Source organism: Amphiprion ocellaris, chromosome 18 (genome assembly GCF_022539595.1).
Source record: "Amphiprion ocellaris isolate individual 3 ecotype Okinawa chromosome 18, ASM2253959v1, whole genome shotgun sequence".
Classification (NCBI taxonomy): Eukaryota; Metazoa; Chordata; class Actinopteri; family Pomacentridae; genus Amphiprion; species Amphiprion ocellaris.
Window position 1 is genome coordinate 30,795,366 of NC_072783.1, and position 22,192 is coordinate 30,817,557.

Consider the following 22,192-nt stretch of genomic DNA (forward strand, 5'->3'; position numbering starts at 1 on the left):
TTATAGCCTCACTAGTTCAGAGTAATCATTGGTCTTACTCACTTTTTAGCTGTTGTCTTAAAGTTGCACTTATTCAATTTAATGGTCACATTTTAGTTGTGTGTTGTTGTTGCCATCTAACCTCAAGGGTCAGCTGGGTGTAACAAAAATCGTCAGATGTTATTGGTTCAGGAAAAGAAATTAACACAACAGAAAAGTGATAATACAATGAAAAGAGGGCTGGTGGATGCTGCTAAGTCAAAGAACCAGATAAAACCGGAATACAAACAAATCACACCGAGGCACCAGGTTGAAGTGGTTACCAGAGTTTTGGTTGCAGATATATACTCATGTGTGGTGATTGCTGGGGTCTTGTGGGAGGAGGAGTTGTGGTGGCGGACCTATCCAAGGTGTGGATTGGTTTTCTGGGAGGTGTGGAGCACCAGGGCTGGGAGGAGGTCTGGAGCTCCAGGCTAATCACTCCTCATGAGTGTCAGGTGGGATCTGGAGCTCAGTCTTCGGCCAGGTGTAATCAGTCCACTCTCCACAAGCCATCCAGAAACAGAGGCTATACAAGGTCCATTTCCGAACACACGGCCACCAGAGGCCCTAACAGTTGCGGCTACTTGCCTGGAATTGTGTTACCTTGAATAAATGTAATACTGTATACAACATGAAGAGTAACAGTTCATCAATGCAATTTGTGAGAGAGACTAAATTTGTTTGGCATCTCTTCCTCCCAGAGAAAAGAAAGAATGATGACTTATTATGTAAACACAAACTCTTGTAAAGTGCTTAAGTTTAGTATGGTTTTCTATACCATGTAAAAAATTAAATCCTGCTACATCCCATGAACAGAACAGCTTCCTCGAGATGAAATAAGGCTTCTCCTTAGAAAAATCTGCAGCCTTGATTTCCCTCCATTAGTTGGCCAAGGAGCCTCTGAGAAGGCCTGAGATCTCAATTTTTGACTCATGTTGTACACTGTGAAAAATCTGTTTAAAAAAAAAAAAAAAACAAAAAAAAACAAAAACAAAAAAACTTGAAAATCTAGCAGCAAAAGTTCCAAAAACAGTGTGTTAAAAACTGTGGAATTCTGTAATGTTCAAAAACTGTTCAAACTGTGAAAAACAACAAATATCTGTAAAATTAGTTGACAGCAGCCGAGTCGACAGAGGAGTAGAGCCGGTTAGCTGAGAGTAGAGAAGAGTGGGGAAGAGCATGTTAACAACAGTGGAATTCTGTAGCATTCAAAACTCTTAAAACTGCGAAAAAACAACAAATATCTATACAATAATGATAGTTTTAGCTGATTTAAACAAAGCAGAACTGAGATTTTACAGCCACTCACTGTAAAAATATAGATTTTTGATGTGTTTACAGTTAACATGTAAATTAATTATTTTTTTCTGTATTTTTTTCTGTAATTTAACAACACAGACAAATTTGCGGAAAACAATAGTAAATTGCACAAAAAAGCAGCTAAAATGTATTAAAACCAGTGTTCAACAGGCACATCTCGCATTACTAAGCAGGAATCAACCTGTAGCTCTGAACACATAAGAATTATTAAACATTTAAGCATTAACAGGAGATTAACAGACAATTAACATGTGAATACCTAATAGCCTATGAGCTTACAATTGATTTTACTTTCACATGTGTTAACTGGCTTAAGCTTATAGTGTGTAACCTTTTGTTCAGAGGCTCCTGAAGTCTTCTCTGATTATATCAATACACTTGACTGCCAAAAATAAAGTTTGACAACAGGATTTAAACAACCTTGTGTTATTCTGGTGCAACATTTCTTCATCATCAACATGATCTGTCTCTAACTTACTCTACCATTTAAGTTGCAGAACCAATGAAACCAGATCTTAACCAGGGAGGTAAACACACATATGAACTGTATTTGTGATAACACATTTGGTTATTTCATCATATACAATAAATTTCCACATAGAAGAATTAGAATACGTTTAACAACAAGTCTTTTATGCTTGTTTGGACCATTGTGGACATGTCTTCTACATTTACTACTTTTATTTACACTTGATGGGTGTTTACTGCATCCAGCTTGTTTGAAGAAAATCCAGCTCTCCTGTTCCGCTCCCACTTTCCTGGTCTGATTGACTCTGATATCATGGGTGCATCTAAAATGAAAAGCCCATGTGTCGCTGTAAACACACAGCATTCGTTCTTTAAGCAGAGTGGCACTGGAGAGCGAAGCAGCAGCAGAGCTTCCTCCACAGCAGCCTGACCGAGCCAGGGAATAAGTAAATGAATAAATAGGCTGATGTTGAATTTTCCCCTCACTTGCCTCCACTGACACAAATAGGATCTACAGTAATTTATAATGCTGTTAGAGAGGCGGCTCTCTCTCTAACCGAGGTGTCTGTCACCTCGTGTGCAGGAGTGGAGGACCTGCAGCTCTCTCTGACATCCTGCTTTGCTATTCCACACACATGCGGCCCAAAGGCTAAGTGACATCAAGCCTCATTATTGTCATCACATGCCACATTTGTAACTGGTTAGTGAGCAAATTGTGATAAAATAGGCTGATGCCCCTTCTGAGCATCTGAGCTGGACTTTCCATAATGTTGGGAAGCCACAGGAAGGAAAAAAAGAAGAGGATGAGAGGTGTTCTTGTGGCCAGAATACAAGGTTTTCTTCCATCTTGTGTGCTATTTATGCAACTGTACTGTTTTGTGTCCTGATATTGGCGTGATTTGTGGTAAAAATGACCTTGAATGGCAGTGCAGCTGTGATATAAACTTTGCTTTATCATTTATATGCATCTCTAGTGAGCTGCTCACTAGAAGAAAAATCAGTAGTTCATACACTACTGATTTTTTTAATTTTATTTTTTATTTCAATCCACATGCAGGGATAATGAGGAGGAAAATCTCTTGCTTGCATCAACCCCTCAAATTGGTGAGATGAAAATCTGTCTTAAACAAAGGCAGAGACCCCCATGGTGTCTGGGTCTACAATTTCTGTCACATATATTCCTTGGAGGTTTCATGTGACAAAACACAGAAAGTTGCTTTGTCCCTCCTCTTGTCACGTTACACCCCTTACCCATAGGTTTTTTTTCTTCTTCTTTTTTTTTCCTTCCTCCCCTTCCTGTTGTCTGGCTGTCTATGCTGTCAGCCCCATAGCCTGGCACCTGCTCTCATGTTCCTAATTAGTCTCATTTAATTAATTATATACTGCCGCACATCTTCTTATTTCTGGCTTCCTCTGGATTTCATCGCCTTTGTTTCAAAACTTGCAGCTCATTTGCAGCTTTCATGCCAGCGTGTCTGGACTTAACACACTTTTTTCTCCACTTGCTACAAGGTGCTTCTAGGTTTGCGAATCCAACAGTCTGTATTTTCTTTTACAAAGTTTCCCCCATGTTGCTGGTTTCATTAAAAAAAAAAAAAGTGCTTTGTAATGCTGTTTGAGCAGCCTGACGTTGTTTTTCGCTCTCGGTTGTTGTTTTGATCTCACTGAGGAATACCTGATAGCGTAAGTAGCTTCCCCAGCTGCTCCTTCATCCTCCTGTTACACCGAGATGCATGATGTGCTAAAGAAAAGGTTCCATCAAATATTTACCACCTGATCAACACAACACAATAGAGAAAGATCAGACCTTTGACTGAATAGGTCAAACGCAGACTCATTGAGTTTCCAGCAGAGAAAACAAAACCGTATCAGCTGTAGAGAGACAGTAGCTGGCTTTGTAGAAAACCTTTCTGGTGTTTTTATTCTTTTAGAAAAGTTTGGCTATGCATTGCTGCTCCAAAGGTCTTTTTAACTTATTTGTGAAAGTCCCTGCATTGACTTCTTCCTTTTTGTTTGTTTCACATTTAGAAAGGAAAGGCTGTTATTCAGCACTTTTATGCATTTTTTTACTTCCTTTCATGTCACCGTTTGCCTTTTATATGTGGTGACTGAGCACGAAAAACAGGCAATTATCTAAAAGAAAGCAAAAACATCAAAAAAAGTAAAGCTCTGATGTAAACAGCAACCAGTCGGTGCATTTTAATGATGATTACTTGAGTGGACGTTAAAAATAATATATTATAATAAAGAAGAAGCAAACTACGTACATGCCTGACATGGGAATCATGTTAAACTCTTGATTCTTTTACCATCTTGCAAACTATTACACATCTGCATGACATATATAATTCAAATTGTGTTACACTGGAAATGATCAATTGTCTTGCTCTTCATCATGTTAAAAATATCACTTTTTTCTCTTGTTTTCTCATATTTCAACACCGTTAATTAGTTCTCATTGCTCTGTGCTGCTGTGATTTTGATATTATTACCAATTTATTGAAAGAAACTGGACAAATGCACAATTAGTGTAGGACATTTGTGACACTGTGGAGATAAATTAATAGCAAACCAGTGGCACAGTAATATGGAACGATTAAAATTTAAAAAATCCCTTTCTATGAATAACTAAAAACACTGAGAATGACTTAAGTGCAAAATCAAGAAATAATTTTTCGATATAAGATTTGAATATGTGTTTTTTTGTTAATCAGAGAAAGTATATTAGATCAGTGAATGCCAAGATGGGGTCACAAAGGGACTCTAAGGGGTCACAAGTTCATTTTCCAGGTAGAAGATAACAGAAAAACTAGAGTTTTCACAGATCTTACCTTCTTTCCTGTAAAGTATTGTACTTTTGAACCTTTTCCATCCCTTCAAAAGTGAATCCATCTAAGAAGAGAAACTTATGCACAGATCCACATGCACTTATCACTAGCATCTTTGTGTTACAGCATCAAAGGCAAACAAAAAGAAGCGCTGGCATTCATTTTTTTCCAATAATAGTACGCATTCTTAAGCGGGTGTTTGTGTTTGTGTTGTTTTGGTGTCAAGAGGTCGTGAGAGTGACCTGACTCACTGGAGCCCTTTCACTGCCGACAGCTGATCGGCTGCCATAACACAAGGCCAGATATTGTTTCCTTCGATGACGAGCGGCTGTTTAAATTTTCAGAGAGGGACTTCTGAATCGAACTCTGTCAATTGAATTCTTTTTTTTCCCCTGTCTTAACCTAACAGCTGTTGCAACAAAAATATTTATCTGCTCTGCGAATTATTACATTTCCCCCTGTTTTGATTTTTATTTCCAAAAGAACTGTTTATGGAAGAAAAAAAAGAAAAGGAAATGACAAGAAGTCAAGTTGACAGGCCTGGAGTGAGACAGTTAAATGCCCCTTGCTGCTCTGGATAATTAATAAATAAAGTACCAGGGGAGTCCTGTCATGGCTTCCTCTATGACAGGGGCTGTCTCCAGTGCGCTAAAGCATTAAATGACCAATTCCTGTCAGGCTAACTTCCACTGCACTCCCCTGGCACCCTCTCCCTCATTCTCCCTCTCTCTCTCCCCCCTTCGCCTCACACTGTCTCTCCCCTCCTTCCAAAGAGAGCTACTTTGCTCTCTTTGCTCCGAGTTTTTCAGCGACTGATGGCTCTAGTTCATTTCTGCTGAATTAATTGGTCCCTGAATGAATTCTGTTGACAGGGCAATTCATCATGTGTTTGGCCTGACAGTGACTGGGGTGTTGGGAGTGTGGTGGTGGTGGTGGTGGTGGTGGTGGTGGTGGTGGAGGCGAGGAGACGCTGGGTTATAGAGAAAGGATAGACGAGGGGTTGGGGGGGTAGTTGACGATTCTGCCCCCTCTCTCTTCCACTTTTCCCCCCATTATTTCCCCCCTCTTTTTCTTGCTAACAGGAATAGCCCGCATCAAATTCCCGCTTCCTCCTCCTCCTCCTCCTCCTCCGCTGAATATTTCCCAGCTAGCAGCAGCAAACAAACACGGCCGTCCTGACAGATCCAGCTGATTAGGGAGCTCTTCTGTCTGCTTTGGAGGATATCCCCATTACTGGCCAGTCAGGTAAGCTGTAGCCCTGTTAGCTGTGGACCAGCGGCGCCTGTTTTGCGGGACCTGACACGTTCACTAAGTGAGGTGCATTGCATTAGGCTTTAATTGCATCATGTATCACACAATAGCCATTAGGGTAATTATTTACTGGTGAAGGGTAAATGAGGTTTGGCGCTGGGCTGAGCCATCCGACCAACCAGTCCAGTTTTGGCAGAGGTGTGGCGCTCACCTAACACATCTAATAGCTGCTGCATTTGGAAATATGCTGTCATCCAAACCCCCCACAGGTCCCCCTTTCCCCCCCTCTTTCACGCTCACTTTCAGTCAAGCAGGGCACTTATTATGTCCAATCAATCAATGCTCACTCATTAGGAACCTCCCCTCAAGTATCCTCTGGATGGCCTCATGCAGCAAGAGTCAAAAATTACCTCATAATTGCTGCTCAGGCATCATAACAAGCTAGGCTGCCCCACTGACACGGCCATACAAACAGGTCTAACACAGGAATTGATGGATACTGGAGAATCATATTATATACTGCCATATCCAATTAGATACAGCACATAAAGCAGCAGATCCATTCCCCGGCTTTTCACAACGTCCAAACCACCACTCAGATATGAAGACGTGAAAGGCATTTTCATATTTTCTCCACATCCCCCTCCCCTCCTGCCCGCCCTCCTTCAGCGTCTTCTTCTTCGTGTGTCACTGCAAATGATAACATCCTGAGGATTTATTGTACATTTGACACACCAGTAACCAAATTATAATTCAGTTGCTGCGGCATATTCATAGAACCGATGTACAAATCGCACCGAGGAGAGTGCTACAGCCGGCGTGTGTTAGCGTGGAGGCGGATTGAAAGGTCAAAAGTTAGATCTGACAATGTGGTTTCGAAGTTATGCCATGAATTTAACTATTATGATACTTGCAAGTACAAGGTTTTCTGTCAAAACTGCATTTAATCTCATGTTGGAGCTGCTTTTTTTCTGTTTCTTTTAAAAAACTGTATTCAACAGATTGTCAATCTCCTTCCAGATCTAAATATTTTGATCTTAAGCAACTTTTAGGCATAAAAATTCAGTTTCACTTGGAGCAATCACTAAAATGAAGCCAATTCATTAAGGTCACTGCTGCTTGTCAAATCAGGACCAATTAGAGCCAAACATAGAGCATTAAAAGGTGGTTTTTCTCTCAATTAAATTAAGGTTTTATGCCCAGAATGCACTGTATATCAAGATTTCAGCACTCGTGTATTAAGCTGATTAAAAAAAAAAAAATCAAATACACTTTTTTTATGTGGACAAACAGCACTTCTTCCACAGATTATTAGCTGAATGTCTGATGAGCAAACAGCATTGACAGGTGCTGATTGCAGCCAATCACATCGGCCCCCCTCCATCCATTCTTATGTATACAGTAAATAATATATATATTTATATTCCAGAGGATGCTGCTGTTGTCATCTGGCACGCTGCAGTCAGTTTGAGCGTGATTGACAGATACATCCAGGTTCACAGTTTATTGGTTTCAGAAGAGAGAACCAGATATGCCAATTTAGACAGGAAAGTGACAAAAAAGTTTCCATCTAAATAGAATAATTCTGCTTCTGGGAATTCTCAGCTGGGAAGATGAAGGAGTCAAGCTCCCCCCTTTTTTTTTCTTTCTTCTCTCTTCTACACCCCCCCTTAACAAGGGCTGTGAATGACAAACATATACGACAGTTAGAGGCTGACAGAACATCAGCTTTTGATGCTTCACAGGGGAGCTATGAAATAAACAACAGGCAGAGAAATTGAATTACAAAGCAAAAAACTCTCCACTCAAGGACCCAGAGGTATCAGGGTGCAGCACAAAACAGCTCAGCTCTAGAGAAGCTTATTTTCTCCTTTTACAATGTTGAAATTTGGGGGAAAATATGTGACAGAAGGAGAGAAATGGAGGCTTAATAATACCCTTTCCATTATATGACTGCTATCTAAGCAGCCCCAGAGGGTTAAAGTCACTTTTGTGCTATTAAAACAACTTCGAAAACAGTATTTGGAGCAAGAAATGGACGTCTGAATTACTGTATTATTCAGTCCCGTTCTGACTGACATCATTGAAATGTACATTCAGCTTTATCGTGCGCTCGCACAGCTCAAATCCTCTGCAAATCGCACGCCGCTAATCAGGACAGTGTCCACTTGTTGTAAATCAATAATGATATAACTAAGTCATACAAGGCGGCGGTGGCGGAGGGATTACGGAGCGAAAGAAAGAGTGAAAATAAGCTCTAAGAGGGATTTCATGCATAAATCTCTCGCTGCAACTTAGCACAAATTGAATTCAGGCACACTGCTAGAAAAATTAATTCAGCTTTACAAAGCGAGGAGAGGTTAAACACTTTATGTGCTGCTCAGTGATCCAAATCATGGAGAAAACATTCAGAGGCATTCTCACTGTAGTCTGTCTGTGCTGTGTGATCTTTATACCTGGAAAGTAAATACATTTATCTCAAAACAGGCTCATTAAGTGCCTGAATTCATTGTGGCAAACAGTGTTTTTTCTAACCGTCAGCACAAAGGAAAAAGGTTATTTGCCATCTTGAGCAGAATGTATAGACATCAGATGTGTACTTAGCAAGGTAATACTTCATTTTCACCCTTTGTAGCATTTATAAGCAGGATAAACACTTAATAGATCATTTGTCAGCACATCTGACCTCTGCAAATTGTAAAAGTTAAGTTCTGGCTCATTTGTTTGGTTCATCTGTCCCTGTGACTCTTGACATCTGCAGTTCTCAAAATCCAAATATATCAAGAAGTTATTGTAATAAGAATGATTACAGAATTATTTTGAGGTTTTCGAAACAACTCCAGATTTGAAAGACTATAAATGCCTCAGCAGGGACAACATCTTTATATGGTGGATTTAAAGGCAGTTTGGAACTTTTAGTGATTACCAGAAAGTGTTTTGTGACATATTTTACATTCATGTAGTTGGAGTTTTGTACTTATCTGTATTTTTTATTTATTTCACGTTTTATTTCTTACAGTATATTGTGTAATAGTATCTACTTATTTTTTCAGTTTAAACAGACTCTTGATGCTAAATAACATAATATAACACAACTATAATAATTTTACATCAGCACAAATAGTGATGCATTGATTTTTCCTATTTATATTATTGCATTAGTACTATCAACTTTTCTTTTAATTACTTCTTACTGTCCATGACAGTTGACTGAAGTATTTGCTGGACACTATCAAACCCTCAAGTAACATCTGCAGTAGTAGGGAAGCCTTTTTTTTTCTCTCAAAAATAAGAATAAAGTTAATAGAATTAACCCTCAATCTAAACATTTTTGTGCCCACACAAAATGTAAAACCTTGCTGTAAGGATACATGTAGTCATTTATCTTTATATCTATGATCACAGCTACATTATATAGTTTCATAAATCATTCATCAGTTGTTTATATTCCAACTCATGACATTTACTTTTCTTTCTTTTTCTTTTTCTTCTTTTTTTTGACAAATACATGAGACACTTAAAATGTCTTTAAATTACCGCAGTAGAAAATACTCCACAAATGAATGTCCTGTACTCAAAATATTAGATGAGCAACACACGAGCAGTAGACCAAATATATTTAAACTATCAAAAGTGCTCATCATGTAGATTTGCTGCTTTCAGAAGGTTAGACTGTTATTTAAATTTTTTCAGGAAAGGATTTTTTGCAACAAAATCACATCATGTCATAGCTGTATTATTAAATAACATATCACTGAATTATTGTTACTGGTGCACTTTTATGTAAAATTTAGCGTCATGGTTCATCAGTGTGGATCTGACTTTAGCTACTTTATGTACAGTGGAGCACTTGAATTTATAACAATAAGTGATATTTTATGAACTTAGTTCATATGTTGTACAAGTTAATTGTAATGTAGTAGAAATACAAACACAGGTATTAAATGTTTATACAGTACGGAATTAAATCAGGTGTTATTCTTAACCTAATATTGATTTATTGATTGATCAGTTTAGCAAAAACATGTTCTGTTTTTCCCAATTGGTCAGTATAACAATGAAGAAATAAAGCCGAGGACTTCTAATATCTGTATAATATAGGATGTATAAGGATATTAGTCCAAATAATGATCTGAAAATACCGTGAAAAAAAACATCTAGCATAAATTTTTGTGTCCAAATCGAGGTCTTTAGGTTGCTTTTTTGTCTGGAAAAAGTAAAAAAAATGAATAAAATCTCAAAAAATGTACTCTACAGTGATATAAAAGAGCAAATCCTCACATCTGAGTAGCTCCAACCTGTTTTCTTAATATCTAATATCTTGATATCTTACGTCAGTGATTAATCGTTAGAGCTGAGCTGATCAGAAACACCATGCAGGTCCTTTTGCGTAAAAGATTTCAGACACTTTTATTATTGTACAAGTGATACCAGCATAATGAAAGTGATAATAACCATGAACATGAAAGACATTTTTTCTTACTGTATTTACAGAGAAGTGTCTTCACATCACACACAAAAAAATGCCTCTACAAAATGAACAATTTGTAAATAACATAACATTAAATAAACTCCACCTACCTTTAGGTTTACAGCTGAATATGCATATGATGACCATCTCTGCACTGCATAGAATTTATACATAGACTTTTCCTCATGAACAATGTGGGCTTTTTTTTCTCCTAATAATAATAACAATAATAATAATAATACTGCTCTCATGATGCATATAATAGGCGGCCTGTAAATAAACATTAACAAGAACTAAGTCTTTGGCAAATGCAAAATACATTCACTTGACAGATGAAGAAAAGAAAACCATCAGTTCAGCTTGATTCAAAGTAATGACTTGGCCTGAAACATGTGAGGGAGCTAAAGTTGAGGAAGGAGGAACGTGTTTAAGGCATTTAGCTGAAATTGTCGCCCTGCTTTTTGATGTTATTGGAGTCGCCAGAGTCGGAGTGAATCTGGCCGCTTCTGTTATCAAACTAGACAAACAATGAAACATGGTTCGACTCGGGATGGCTGTTGTATCCTTTTTCTGTGGTTGTAATGCCAAAGACTTAATTAACTTAAATAGAAATGGAAGCTGTGAGAACGTAGCATAGTGCACATCAAGGCAGTGACACGATGGGGCCTTGAATTACGAGATTAACTGTAAAAACTGTAAGTGCCTTCTTCAGACTGAGACTTATTAGACTTACAGCCAATTTTTGTGTGAAATAAAGCAAATATGCACATCATTTTTCTGCATAATAACGCTCCAGTGTTGCAAACCTCCAAAATAGTGCAAAATGAACAAAACAAAAGACACAAAAAAATAGGATTTTTGCCTGATGACCTCTTGAATCCTGACAAATAAGACATAGTAAAACACTAGCCAAGCAGTCTGCAGTTTTTACGAATTATAAAAATGAAATAAAAAAATCATTTTTAAGAATATATTTACTAGTTTCTTGAAATCTTGCAAATAGCCGGTGTGCCACGATGCTATATTGTCATGGCTCCCTCTATTTTCAAACTGATGTTTCTTTATTTATTTCATTTTTTTCTCCTTTTTTTCTTTTTTTTTTACATCTTGATTGTGTATCACAGAGAACATGTCCTAATCTTCTCATGGCATCGAAAAAAGCGATCGATTTACTCATGCTGGATGTTTGGTCGGTGACTGTTCAAATGGGTAAAAACAACGTTAGCCTGCCACAGCCTGCGTGTGCTGCTGCTAATCCCCTCTGGTCTGAATCAAGTGGCAGACGAATGAGGAAACAGAAAGAGGAAAAAAAAGGCTGCTGCTACATTTTAAGCTCCGAACAGTGTCCCTGCAGAGAGCCATCAAGAAAAGGAATGTACAGTATTGATCCACGATGGGATGAAACTGCGACACTGCTAGAAGGGAAAATAAATTCTGGATATTTTTGTTTTTTCTTTTTTTTCTCTCTTTTTTTAAACCACTGTTATGAGCCACAAGTGTCATCATGTGTGTCTTTCAGTGTCCTTGGTGATGTCTTGGAGATTTATTTATTTCTTTTGGCTTTGAGTGTCCAAAAAAGCTGCGATGACAGAGAGAGAAGACAGAAGTCATCTTGAATCCCCTCAAAAAAACCCTTAAGTTTCTTATTGTGTGAGCCGGGAACATTTTATGCGCAGTTGCTCAGTGTCCAGTGGACCATGCCGCTCACACCGGGGCAATATGGAGGCTGAGGCCATGGTCCTGCAGGTTGATTTGGTTTCCATGGTAACTAGTGACGGTCATAGGCAGTGGCAGCAGTGGGAGGGGCGGAGCCTCTCGATGCGGCACTATAATAATAAGGGGAACCTGAAAGTTAACAGAAGAACGAGCCATTTGAAACAACAAATACAGTTTTTACTGTTGCACCACTAGACATTAGGTATTCGGCTAACACACACCATTCAAACAAACGCATCAAAATTTGTCAAACCATGCCCCCCAAAGTTACAGTTACTGCTACGACTGTCAACGTTTCCACACTGGCGTGGCATATAATGCAGCCAACAGTGATAATAGTAGCTAAATAAACACAGATTTTTCAGAATGTTGGACAATCAGTGATTCCTGACAGAAACCAACAAATGCAGGACTTTCATTCAGTTTTACATGCAAAAAAGACTCGTTTTGCAGCTATAGCTTGCTAGCTAGTAAATCAAACTAATGCTAGGTGCATGCTAGCTGAAAAACATCCCTCTATCTTATTATTTACTTGATTATTATTGCTGTTTTTGCTAGGGCCAAGACCTGAGGACTGTATTTCGTTCCTCATGGTCCATGTTGTGAATGACATTAAAGTATCGAATCGGATCGTGTTTCAGTTTAACTTTTTAAGATTTGCAAATGACTATTGAAGACAAGAGTCATAAATCTGTAGCTTGATGGCTCAACACATGATGTCCTAATAATTACCTGAAGCTAAAGCTACATGCTACAGGTAAATAGCTACCATCCTAGATCCATGATCCATGCAGAAAACATGAAACACCAACAAAGTAGTTCTTTTTACAGTGTAGAGCTATTAGTCCTTTGAAAGATGTTGGATCGGGCTGCTGTTCTACCATAAACCAGTTTGCTGATTTTGCTTCGTTTAAGTACCTTTTCCAAATAATAAATTGTAACTTTTAAGATTACAATCGAAAGTACTTTAAGAATGATCTCTAGCTACGGAGACTAGAGGCTTCTCTGTGCACGACCATCTAGCTAGTATCTCCCAAAACCCACAAGTTGTTGTGTCTATTGATGAGCAAATTAGAAAGTGAAGTGTTTTGGCTACGATTTTATTTATGGTTTGCCTGTAAGAGATGCACTAAATTCAGGTTATTAAGGTTTTTTAAGGCAGAGTTTGGACATTAGCAGGAATACAGCACTACATTGAATTTAAAGCAGTGGAAATATTTCAGTTACAGAAAGAATTATGTTGCCCAAAAACAACTACTCTGTTGGCAGTGTCTTGCAGTTGTTACTAGTACACGACTAATTAGTTTGACGTATAAATCCACACCACAAAGCTCTGTATGATGAGTGCAAAGCCAGATCTGAATGCCATCTAAAGGAAAATAAAAACTATTTCTCACTCAAAAAAGACTCAGAAAAATAGAGTTATCGAAGTAGTCTGGTTGCAAAAACAACCAAAATATTACAATAGCAGTTTTTTCCACTATCGTTTTTGGCTTCAGATGTAACACTTGGTAAACTATTAATAATAAGCTAGTTAGTGGGACATGGTACCAATTAAAGCTTGCATTACAGTAGATTGAGACACACTTTATTCCATTTCTTCCACTAAAAATCTCAAAAAACATATCACTGCTCTTATTAGTGCCCTATTCACACTGTTTTGACATGTGGAAGAATCCAAAGCCTGAAATCCGAAGCGTTTGGTTGCTAAGGCCACAATTGGACAATCTCTCTTTATTTCAGGGAGGGATTTACTAAATGGTCATTTAATCACTTTCATCAAGTGCCTCTACTCACTTAGTAATGCTGGGTTGCTGAATCGCCAGGCTTCATTGTAGGTCGTGTACTGCGGATGGCTGTAGGGGTTCCCCGAAAACTCACTCCCTGCAAAACAAAACAACAAATCAATTAGCATTTCAACGCGTCAAACCATTACCCCTTCACATGCATTCATTTCTCGTCTTTCAAAACAGGATGCAATTTGAGGGTGGAAATGATAGTCATCGATGTGCGGCCAGTCAAGCAAGTAATTTATTTCTTTTTCATTTCACTTAAGTTATGCAACACTGAACAATACAGGATGTGACAGTGAAGGCGGCTTTCCCTGTCCCATTTATGGATATCTACCCATTCTTCTTCCTCCAGTATATTCCAAACCAGTCTAATAAATACAGAGTGGTAATAAACAGCTTCATGCATACATTTTTGATATGCTGCAATAAATCCTGCAGCCTTTCTTGGAGGAATTTTTTTTTAACGTCTTCCAATCTGAAGCCCCCCCCCCCGGATCTGGTGCCCCTTGCAACAGAAATTACATTGCAGAGGGGAAGTAACGTGGACTATGTCAGCGAGCACTGCTGTTGGTTCAACACGTTTCTTCCTTTTACGAGACAATAAAGGCTCGATTTTATATGAAGCTGGTGAGAAATGGCTTTGCTTTAACAGTATTTTGCGCCTGTCACTAAATCTTAGCGGTTGTGTATAAGATGAATCGGTTGTAACACAAAACCACAAGCCATGGGATTAAGGTCCTCATCTTTTGCTGGACGCCACATAAGAACAAATGGAAAGTAAAAGTATGTTTGACTTGACTCTTTTCCACCCACATGGTTTAACAGTTTTATTAGCCAAAATCCTAAAGTAAATCTGGACTGTGCTGCCACCGGGTGCTCCCACGTGTCTCTTTGTTTTTTAGTGGTCGCTATTAAATGGATTCAACTGTTTGGAAAAGAAATTAGAATATGGCTATATTTGCATAACAAACGTGGAAAGAAAAACTAAAATACTCCAAATCATCAGAGTCATTTTAGTATCAGAAATATTCAAATATGCACCAAACACAACTGGATAAACATGGCATATATTTAAATTCAATTCAGGTCAATACAAAAACATGACTTGACATCATAGAAAACATAATAATTATAATAATAATAAATGATTCAAAAGAGTACAGAAAACTGAGACATATCTAAATATCTGCATAGACTAATCAAACTATGTGCAGGACAAGATGCCACCATCACTAAAATTTGCAATTTGCATGAACTGCCCCTTTAAAAATCCTCTATAAAACCTTCGCAAAAGCAGTTTCTCCATGTTCTAAGATCTAATTTACCACCAAGTTTCATTCAAATGCATGTTTCTTTTTAAGATTACCTGCTAACTACCAGACAAAAACAAAACAAAACAAAAAAAAAAATCACAAAATGGAAACTAAATATTACCTCCCTGTCCGATAATGAAACATGTTATGGCAGTTCTTTATAATGGAGGAAAACTAGAGGAAAAACCAGAGTCTGTGATGGGTTGCATGATTGGTAAATGATATGCTAACACAGCACACACTCCACTGGTTTCCCCCCCCTTCTCTGTCTGTCCGTGTGGTTCACATCAAAGCTTGCAGAAAGCGGTGATGCTGGAAGCCAGCAACCAAAAAGCTGCATCTTTTGCCCTGTTTCCTGGCAGGCAAACACAGGCCTGACCTCCTGAGAGAGACAGCGATTTGAATATTTACCGGGCTCCCATGCCTCTGCCTTTTGACCCTTAACTGTTTGCCGTGAACCTGAACTGCAGGTTAAGTAGAGGAGGGGAAAGGGGATATGCTCTGGAGCGCAGAGGCTTGGGGAGGGCTGGTGCCGGTGCTGTTTATGGAGGCCAGCGAGGACGGCCACGCGGGGAGATAACGAGCCAATAAGGGCCTGGAGAGGAGAAGCAGGAAGGAAGACTGTCCTCTCTGATCACTTATTCAGCTTGTCTAATCCAATCATACAGCTAATACGAGGATGTGTGCGCCTCTTTTACTCGGCGGGTCAATATTCATCGCCTCTGTGCATAATTTGCCGCTAAAGCCTCTCTGTTCACTCTGCTTCTCAGCTCCTACACATGTTCCCGTTGAGGGCAACGCCACCTGTTAAATGGGCCCTAATGACCGAATACGAAGCCTCTCACCCACCAGGAACCATTCCAGCGAGTGTGGAGGTCGGGTAGCTGCCCTGGCCTGTGGGGGGGACGTGAGGGGGGTAACCAGGTAAGGTTGTGTTGGCCATATCCCGACCTGCAGAGACAAAACAGAACACAAAAGAGCTGTCAAAAGGGGATGTTGGGTTTTACTTTGTGACACGGACAAACCAATTCTGAAGTTTGAAGGTGCTCTGGTGAAAGTAAATGACAAGTTTAGAATAGAATAGAATAGAATAGAAAAGAATAGAATAGAGTAGAATAGAATATCTAAATTGGTCAATCTTTTAGTGCATAACAACTAAATGCAAAAGTACATGGATAATAGTAGGAACTCGGGTTCAGACAGTTAGTGTGAGTGTTTAATGGAGATTTTACGCTGATTCCATCCTTCATAAAAGATTTTTTGAAAAAAATCACAGTGCTTTTATTGTGATAATGCATTAAAATACAACTTTTTGGATGGAAAAATAATAGAAGAAACATTTCCATCCTTAAGCAGTAAAATTAAGACAACATAAACTTACATAAGTAAAGTGAAATCTAAATTATATACATCATGCGCATGTATGGCATTTTTGGCTTATTTGTATCTGGCACATATAATAAAAGCAAAATCCCAATGTGGTAGCACCATGTTTTCTATTTTGATTGTTATTTTCTTTCCAGATGTTCTGCTGAAAGTGAATAGCAACCTGAAAAATTCCACTGTGCTTTTATTGTGATAATGCATTAAAATACGACTATTCAGGTGGAAAAATAGTAGAAGAGCTATTTCCATCTTTCAATTAGGAGGTAAAATGCTCTTCTGTATAAATATATAATCAGTAAATGGAAATGTAAAACTACATATACAAAGCCAAAGGAGTGGCTGCTTTGAGATAGTTATATACTTTTTTTGACTTTATGGGCTCATTTGAATCTGATACATATGATAAAAGCAAATGCTTTCATTGTGATAGCACATTAAAATAAGACTTTGATTGGCTGCTTTGACATTGTTATGTACGTTTATGACAAAATTGCCTCAACTGTATCTGATACATGTAATAAAAACAATATTATAATGTAGCAGCAGCTTAAAAAAGAAGATATTGAGTTAAAATTTCATTTTTTTCTAACCTGATCATATGATTTATGTGTAAATTCCAAATCTGCCAAGTGAATATAAGTAGGTGTTGCTATAAAATAGAAAAGTAGTGTAGTTAAAAAGTTACATTTAAGTGTGCTTTGTAGCTTTTCACCTCTCCTTTTTGTGCGCCATTCTCCAAGTGCAAACCAACTCTTGCAATTACACAAAAACAGCCTGTATTTTTGTTGTAAATGTACCATTTACTGTGAACATCATCACTCCTCACCACCACCTCAAGTCAGTCAACACCAAAACTTCTACAGTTTCACCGCAGTAGACATTCAACCTGCCAGAGTCAAACGCTTGTCCCGTAAACATGTTACTCAACACCAGTAAGCGTCTCCAACTGGGGGACTCAAAACTATTCAACAGCTGAATTCTAGTCAGATAAATACGTCTCCTCATTAAATGGCTCAAACTTGCCTAAATATGGCAGCCTTTTCTGAACGGAACCCCATGAAGCTGCTGTCTTCTCTGTAAAGGCAGAACACGCAGGCCCCTCTGCAAAGCGTCTGGCTGCAGATATTCAGCTCTGTAATTGAGAGTGACGGTTGGGCTGTCCTCGCTGGCCACAGGGACACTCGGACGACAGCATGTAACCCCAATCTGCACAGCGGCCGGGGCAACAGAGGCCCCTGCTATATTGTCAGCTGTGAGGGCCACTCGGACTCAGAGGGAGAATCATCTCCCAATGGAGCTTTAATGAGGAACCAGTGGATGAAATGCACCATAACGCCACAAGACAACAGTTGTCCATGTTGTTGCCTTTATAAACACACACACACACACACAAAAAACAGAAACAGAGAAACTCTCTAATGATCATCCAGAATGATTTGGCCTTTTGTTTTGCCCAGGTCAAGTCTTCATTTACTCATTTTATCGTGGAGCATTTGCTTGTAGATCACTGTGTTTTAATGGTTGTAGGTTTTTTTTCAATCTTTTTTTACAAACTTTAATTTCTTGTCTGTTAGGAACACTGTTTTCTCCAGCTGGCTTTGATTTTGCGCCCTGCACTACACCTAAAAGCTCTCATTTTTCAAGGATCTGTAACTCGAACTTAATATTTTGTCTCCCTAGTATATGCAAAGCAAAAATACTCCATAAAGAGTGAAAAAAATCAACAAACAAAAAATAGTCCAGAAACAGTCTTCATGCTTCATACTGCACAGAGAAAACAACATTAAAGCTGCACTTTTTCTTCCAAGTACAAAAGACATTTGTATTACACAGGAACATGCTTCAGTGATTAACTTTGCAAATAAAACACTGGCAAATATATATCAACATTAAAACATTAATTATATAGCTGTAACATTATAATGAGCAACCTAGTTGTTTAATTATAGATGCTACTACTGGGGCAGGGGTGTGAAAAGGTTGTTGAGAGGCAGGATGGCAGGGATGAAGGTGCACAAGGCTGAGGTCTGCCAGGCAGGATGAGGAGGAGGAGGAGGAGGAGGAGGAGGAGGAGGAGGAGGAGGAAGAGGAGGTGAAGGTGGTGCTGGGGGTTAAAGGAGCCATAGAAGCTGTAGAAGGCTCCTCCTTAATGTAACATGAGTGTGGATGAATGAAGGTCTTTTTTAAATCCCTAAATACCAACAGAGACAGGAATGTGTCTCTACCAACATATGTAAAAGTTCTCATAATTTTCAAAGCTGTTCCCTCAAATTTCACTGTTTACTCCACTAAATGTGCTTTAAATGTATAGTTACAGTGCAGTTTAAGCTTTTACATGCAAACATTTTACATGACCTGCTAATAGAACATGATGCAATGCCAAAAATGTAATAAAGTTTACAAAAAGTATTAAAAAAAATAGCTCCACCCTGACCTGCTGACCTGATGCATTATTAAAATCCTGTTTACATGTTAAAGCAGGACACATAATCTACCATGTACAACAAATATCAATGTACTGCTCCAAAAGGAACCATTCTGCATAATAACCATCTGATACCTTTACATTTCTTTCCCTTCACACACTTCACACATCTACTTACATATAGTTTTATTTGCAAGATTTTTTCATTGTGCATTTGGTAGTTTTACTTGAATAAATGATCTGAACATCTTCCACCAGCAGAAATTCTATCTGAATCTGTTTTATTTTAATGCAGGCCTGCAAACTCATCAGGAAATGTGTTTGTGTCTTTCTGAAACATCACATTTCTACCACACAAAGTTCTAAGAGATGCTCTTGGCAAATTATGGTGCAGATCCAGCTCAAGCCTATTGTTCAACTATGGAGAGATTAAGAAAAAAAACTGCAAAGCTGTAAAATATTACAGAAAAGACAAATCTAAGTGAATTTTCCCCTACTAAGCTAAGAGAAAGAATGTTTCCACTCTTGGTCATGAATTGTCTGATAAAGAAACGATTCAATCTAATGTCGAACAACTGTTCTCTATTGTTAGCAAATCTCAGCGCTGATCGCTATATTGTACGAGCGCCTGGTGAGATGTGTCTTTCGCTTAAAGCGCTCAGACTCTGGGGCTGCAGAGTTAAAGAGCTTTACAGAGAAGAGTGAGGTCATGCCGGACCTTTCATTTATAATAGGAATTAGTTAGCCACAAGCCAGTGCACATAAGTCAAAGGGAGCCGTGGGAGTACTGTAGGTGGGGGGTCCAGCAGGGGTGAAGCCATTGTGTATGAGTGTGTGTGTGTGTGTGTGTGTAGACACTGGTAACTATTGTCTAACTGTCTCTGCAACACACTAACCCTATCTTTTCTTCATTATTATTGCAGCAGCTACAGCTGACTTGCATGTTTAATAAAAGTAAATACTGTTATCTCTTCATTAGCTTCTGAAGTACATAATGACCCCAAGTTTCCTTTGTTTTTACTGTAGCATCTAATTAAATTTCTTTATAATATAGCAACACAGCAAAGCAAGAAATGCGTTTTTCTGAAAGTTAAATATACCACTTGCACTTTATCCACTGTTGATTGTCAAAAATCGATCAGATATCAATTCTGGGATCAAGATTTTTGTCTCTATGTTTCTCTGATGGATGCTGTGAACATCCCAGCTTTAAGTTGAGATTTTAAGTTTAGCTATCTTACTTAAAAGGTGAATAAAATAGCCATCTGAGAGTTGGATAACATCAATGAATCATTAAGAAACTGTATTTACTGTGGGCTGGTCACTTCATCAATATCAGCTCTGATACCGATCCAGTGCATCAATACTTTTAACTTAACCCTCACTGGAAACTTCCACCTTCATTCTGACCTTGAATAGCATCAATAAGACACTTTTTAACATATTTTTTGTTCCGGGTAACCAAGTAAAAGCAGAAGCTATTATTTTAAAATGCAAAATATGAAAGTAAAAGTTTCACTCAACCCGATAAAAAATCATGCAAACATAAATCCACGTATGCTCAAGTGTTCGCCATCAGAGCAGCTCGTGTTGGATCTTGTTTTTGTATATTCAGTTGGCAGTGACTGCCAGCAGCTCTGTGACTGTTGCTTTATGTCCCCTTTAAAGCCCTCTTTCAGAGTGGCGCCGATTCCGAGAACTCTCTGTACAGCAATGATAGCCTCATTAGCTGCTTCCAAGCCTTTGTTGTTTTTACAACAGAGATGTGGGTCCAGATTCTCATTAAAAGATGGGCTTCTTTATATTGTCTGCTTCCTCTGACGGTCTCCTTAGATTGAACGCCAGCAAATCAAGCTATTTATTTTCCCCTTGCCCTCTTTTTCTTTGCCCAACCCACGAAAATCAATTCAAAGATTTTTGTTGGTTTGCTGTTTAACAAAAAGCCTGTTGATTTCTGTCTTAATTTGAGAAGTGGCTTGTAGCTGAGCGGGAGAAATGGACTATTTCTTGCTGGTGGTGTGACTTGAAATATCTGACTTCAACATCTGAGACTGACAGAGCGGCTGAAAACGTCATGCAATTATTTTACCACAAAAAAACTTTTGATTCACGGCAAGAAACATCACGCTTTTGCATCTGCTTGCTTTCTTAAAACACAAACAGGAAAGCTGTGACCTTCTCTTTATTTGGCACGCGAACAAAGTCATTTGTGAATGACTCTTTTGCTTGCAAGAGTATTAAATTTAGCATGACAGGGACACCTTCATGTTTGCTACAACAACAACCAAAAATCTTTGACCTCCATTTTCTAGGCTATATGCAGAATGGGGCAATTTATCACCAGCCAAAAAATCTCAGCACCCTAATTAATTACAACTAAGTAAAGAATGTTTGGAGAGCCAAATTGCTTTAATTCCCCAAACACCGGCTGAAAGTCATTCATTATCAAATGTGTGCTCAAAGGTTAGTTTGCTTTTGTGAAGACGAAATAAGCATTAATTTCGGAGCCTGCGTTTCCCCCTGTGGGGAGACACGCCGGCGGTTTGTCATGAGGCCACACATCACTGGTGGCAGGTTCGCTGTCTGATCGTTGCTCGCTGCTCACTGGACAACGGCGGGTCTCGGTACTTCTAGCGTAGTTCACCCTGGGTGCACTCACTCACCTTAATTGGATGCTAAGTGTGGGTAGCTGGATGAAGTTTTTATTTCCGAGAATAAGAGGAAGGGATAAAGGAGTGTGCAGCAGCAGTTCCTTGAGGAGGAGGAGAGGTGTCATTGACTGAGGGGTTTTAAGCCTTCCGAGGCCTCCATTAACAGGCCCAGCAGGGAATATGCTTAAAGAGTCTTCAGTATGCAGTGACTGAGTGGAGACGTGTAAAACTCCCACTGAATGCTCAGGGAAATGTGCTCGCCGCTCGAAGGTGGCTCTTAAGTCTGAAGCACCATCAAGAAAAACAGGTGGGCTCTGACTAATGTCGGGAAAATACAGAAACTCTCTATAGAAATAGTGGACAATTGGCCGTATCGAGGCCATCTCTCCATTTATTTCTCAAAATACACAGAAAAAGTTCTGAGCTCCTCCCTCCGCTATTCATAAATTCACCCACAGCTCACACTATTTGAATTTTAAGCAGTTTGAATGAACAAGAATAAGAAGCACTTGAGATGAAATCCATCTCTCGGAGGGAATTCATCAAAGA

General features: G+C 38.8%; 2 protein-coding genes across 5 annotated transcripts in view; one reads left to right on the forward strand and one right to left on the reverse strand.

Moving 5' to 3' along the window:
• Window positions 1-16,072, forward strand: part of fbxl15 (F-box and leucine-rich repeat protein 15) — a 54,625-nt gene extending 38,553 nt beyond the window's left edge. Inside the window, exon 6 of the transcript XR_008599443.1 lies at window positions 15,952-16,072. The gene's annotated coding sequence lies outside the window, so the exon portion shown is untranslated. The remainder of the gene's footprint in view (window positions 1-15,951) is intronic.
• LOC111567846 (paired box protein Pax-2a-like) overlaps window positions 10,280-22,192 on the reverse strand; it is a 33,022-nt gene continuing 21,109 nt past the window's right edge. For 2 of the 4 annotated variants that reach the window (XM_035947702.2, XM_035947708.2), the window contains exons 8-10: window positions 16,031-16,132; window positions 13,873-13,959; window positions 10,280-12,185 (exon numbers count right to left, since the gene is read on the reverse strand). In XM_035947702.2, coding sequence (XP_035803595.1) covers window positions 12,064-12,185; window positions 13,873-13,959; window positions 16,031-16,132 — 311 coding nt within the window. In that variant the 3' untranslated portion in view covers window positions 10,280-12,063. Of the gene's footprint in view, window positions 12,205-13,872; window positions 13,960-16,030; window positions 16,133-22,192 lie in introns of all 4 variants that reach the window. The other 2 variants (XM_035947706.2, XM_035947703.2) reach the window with 1 other exon arrangement.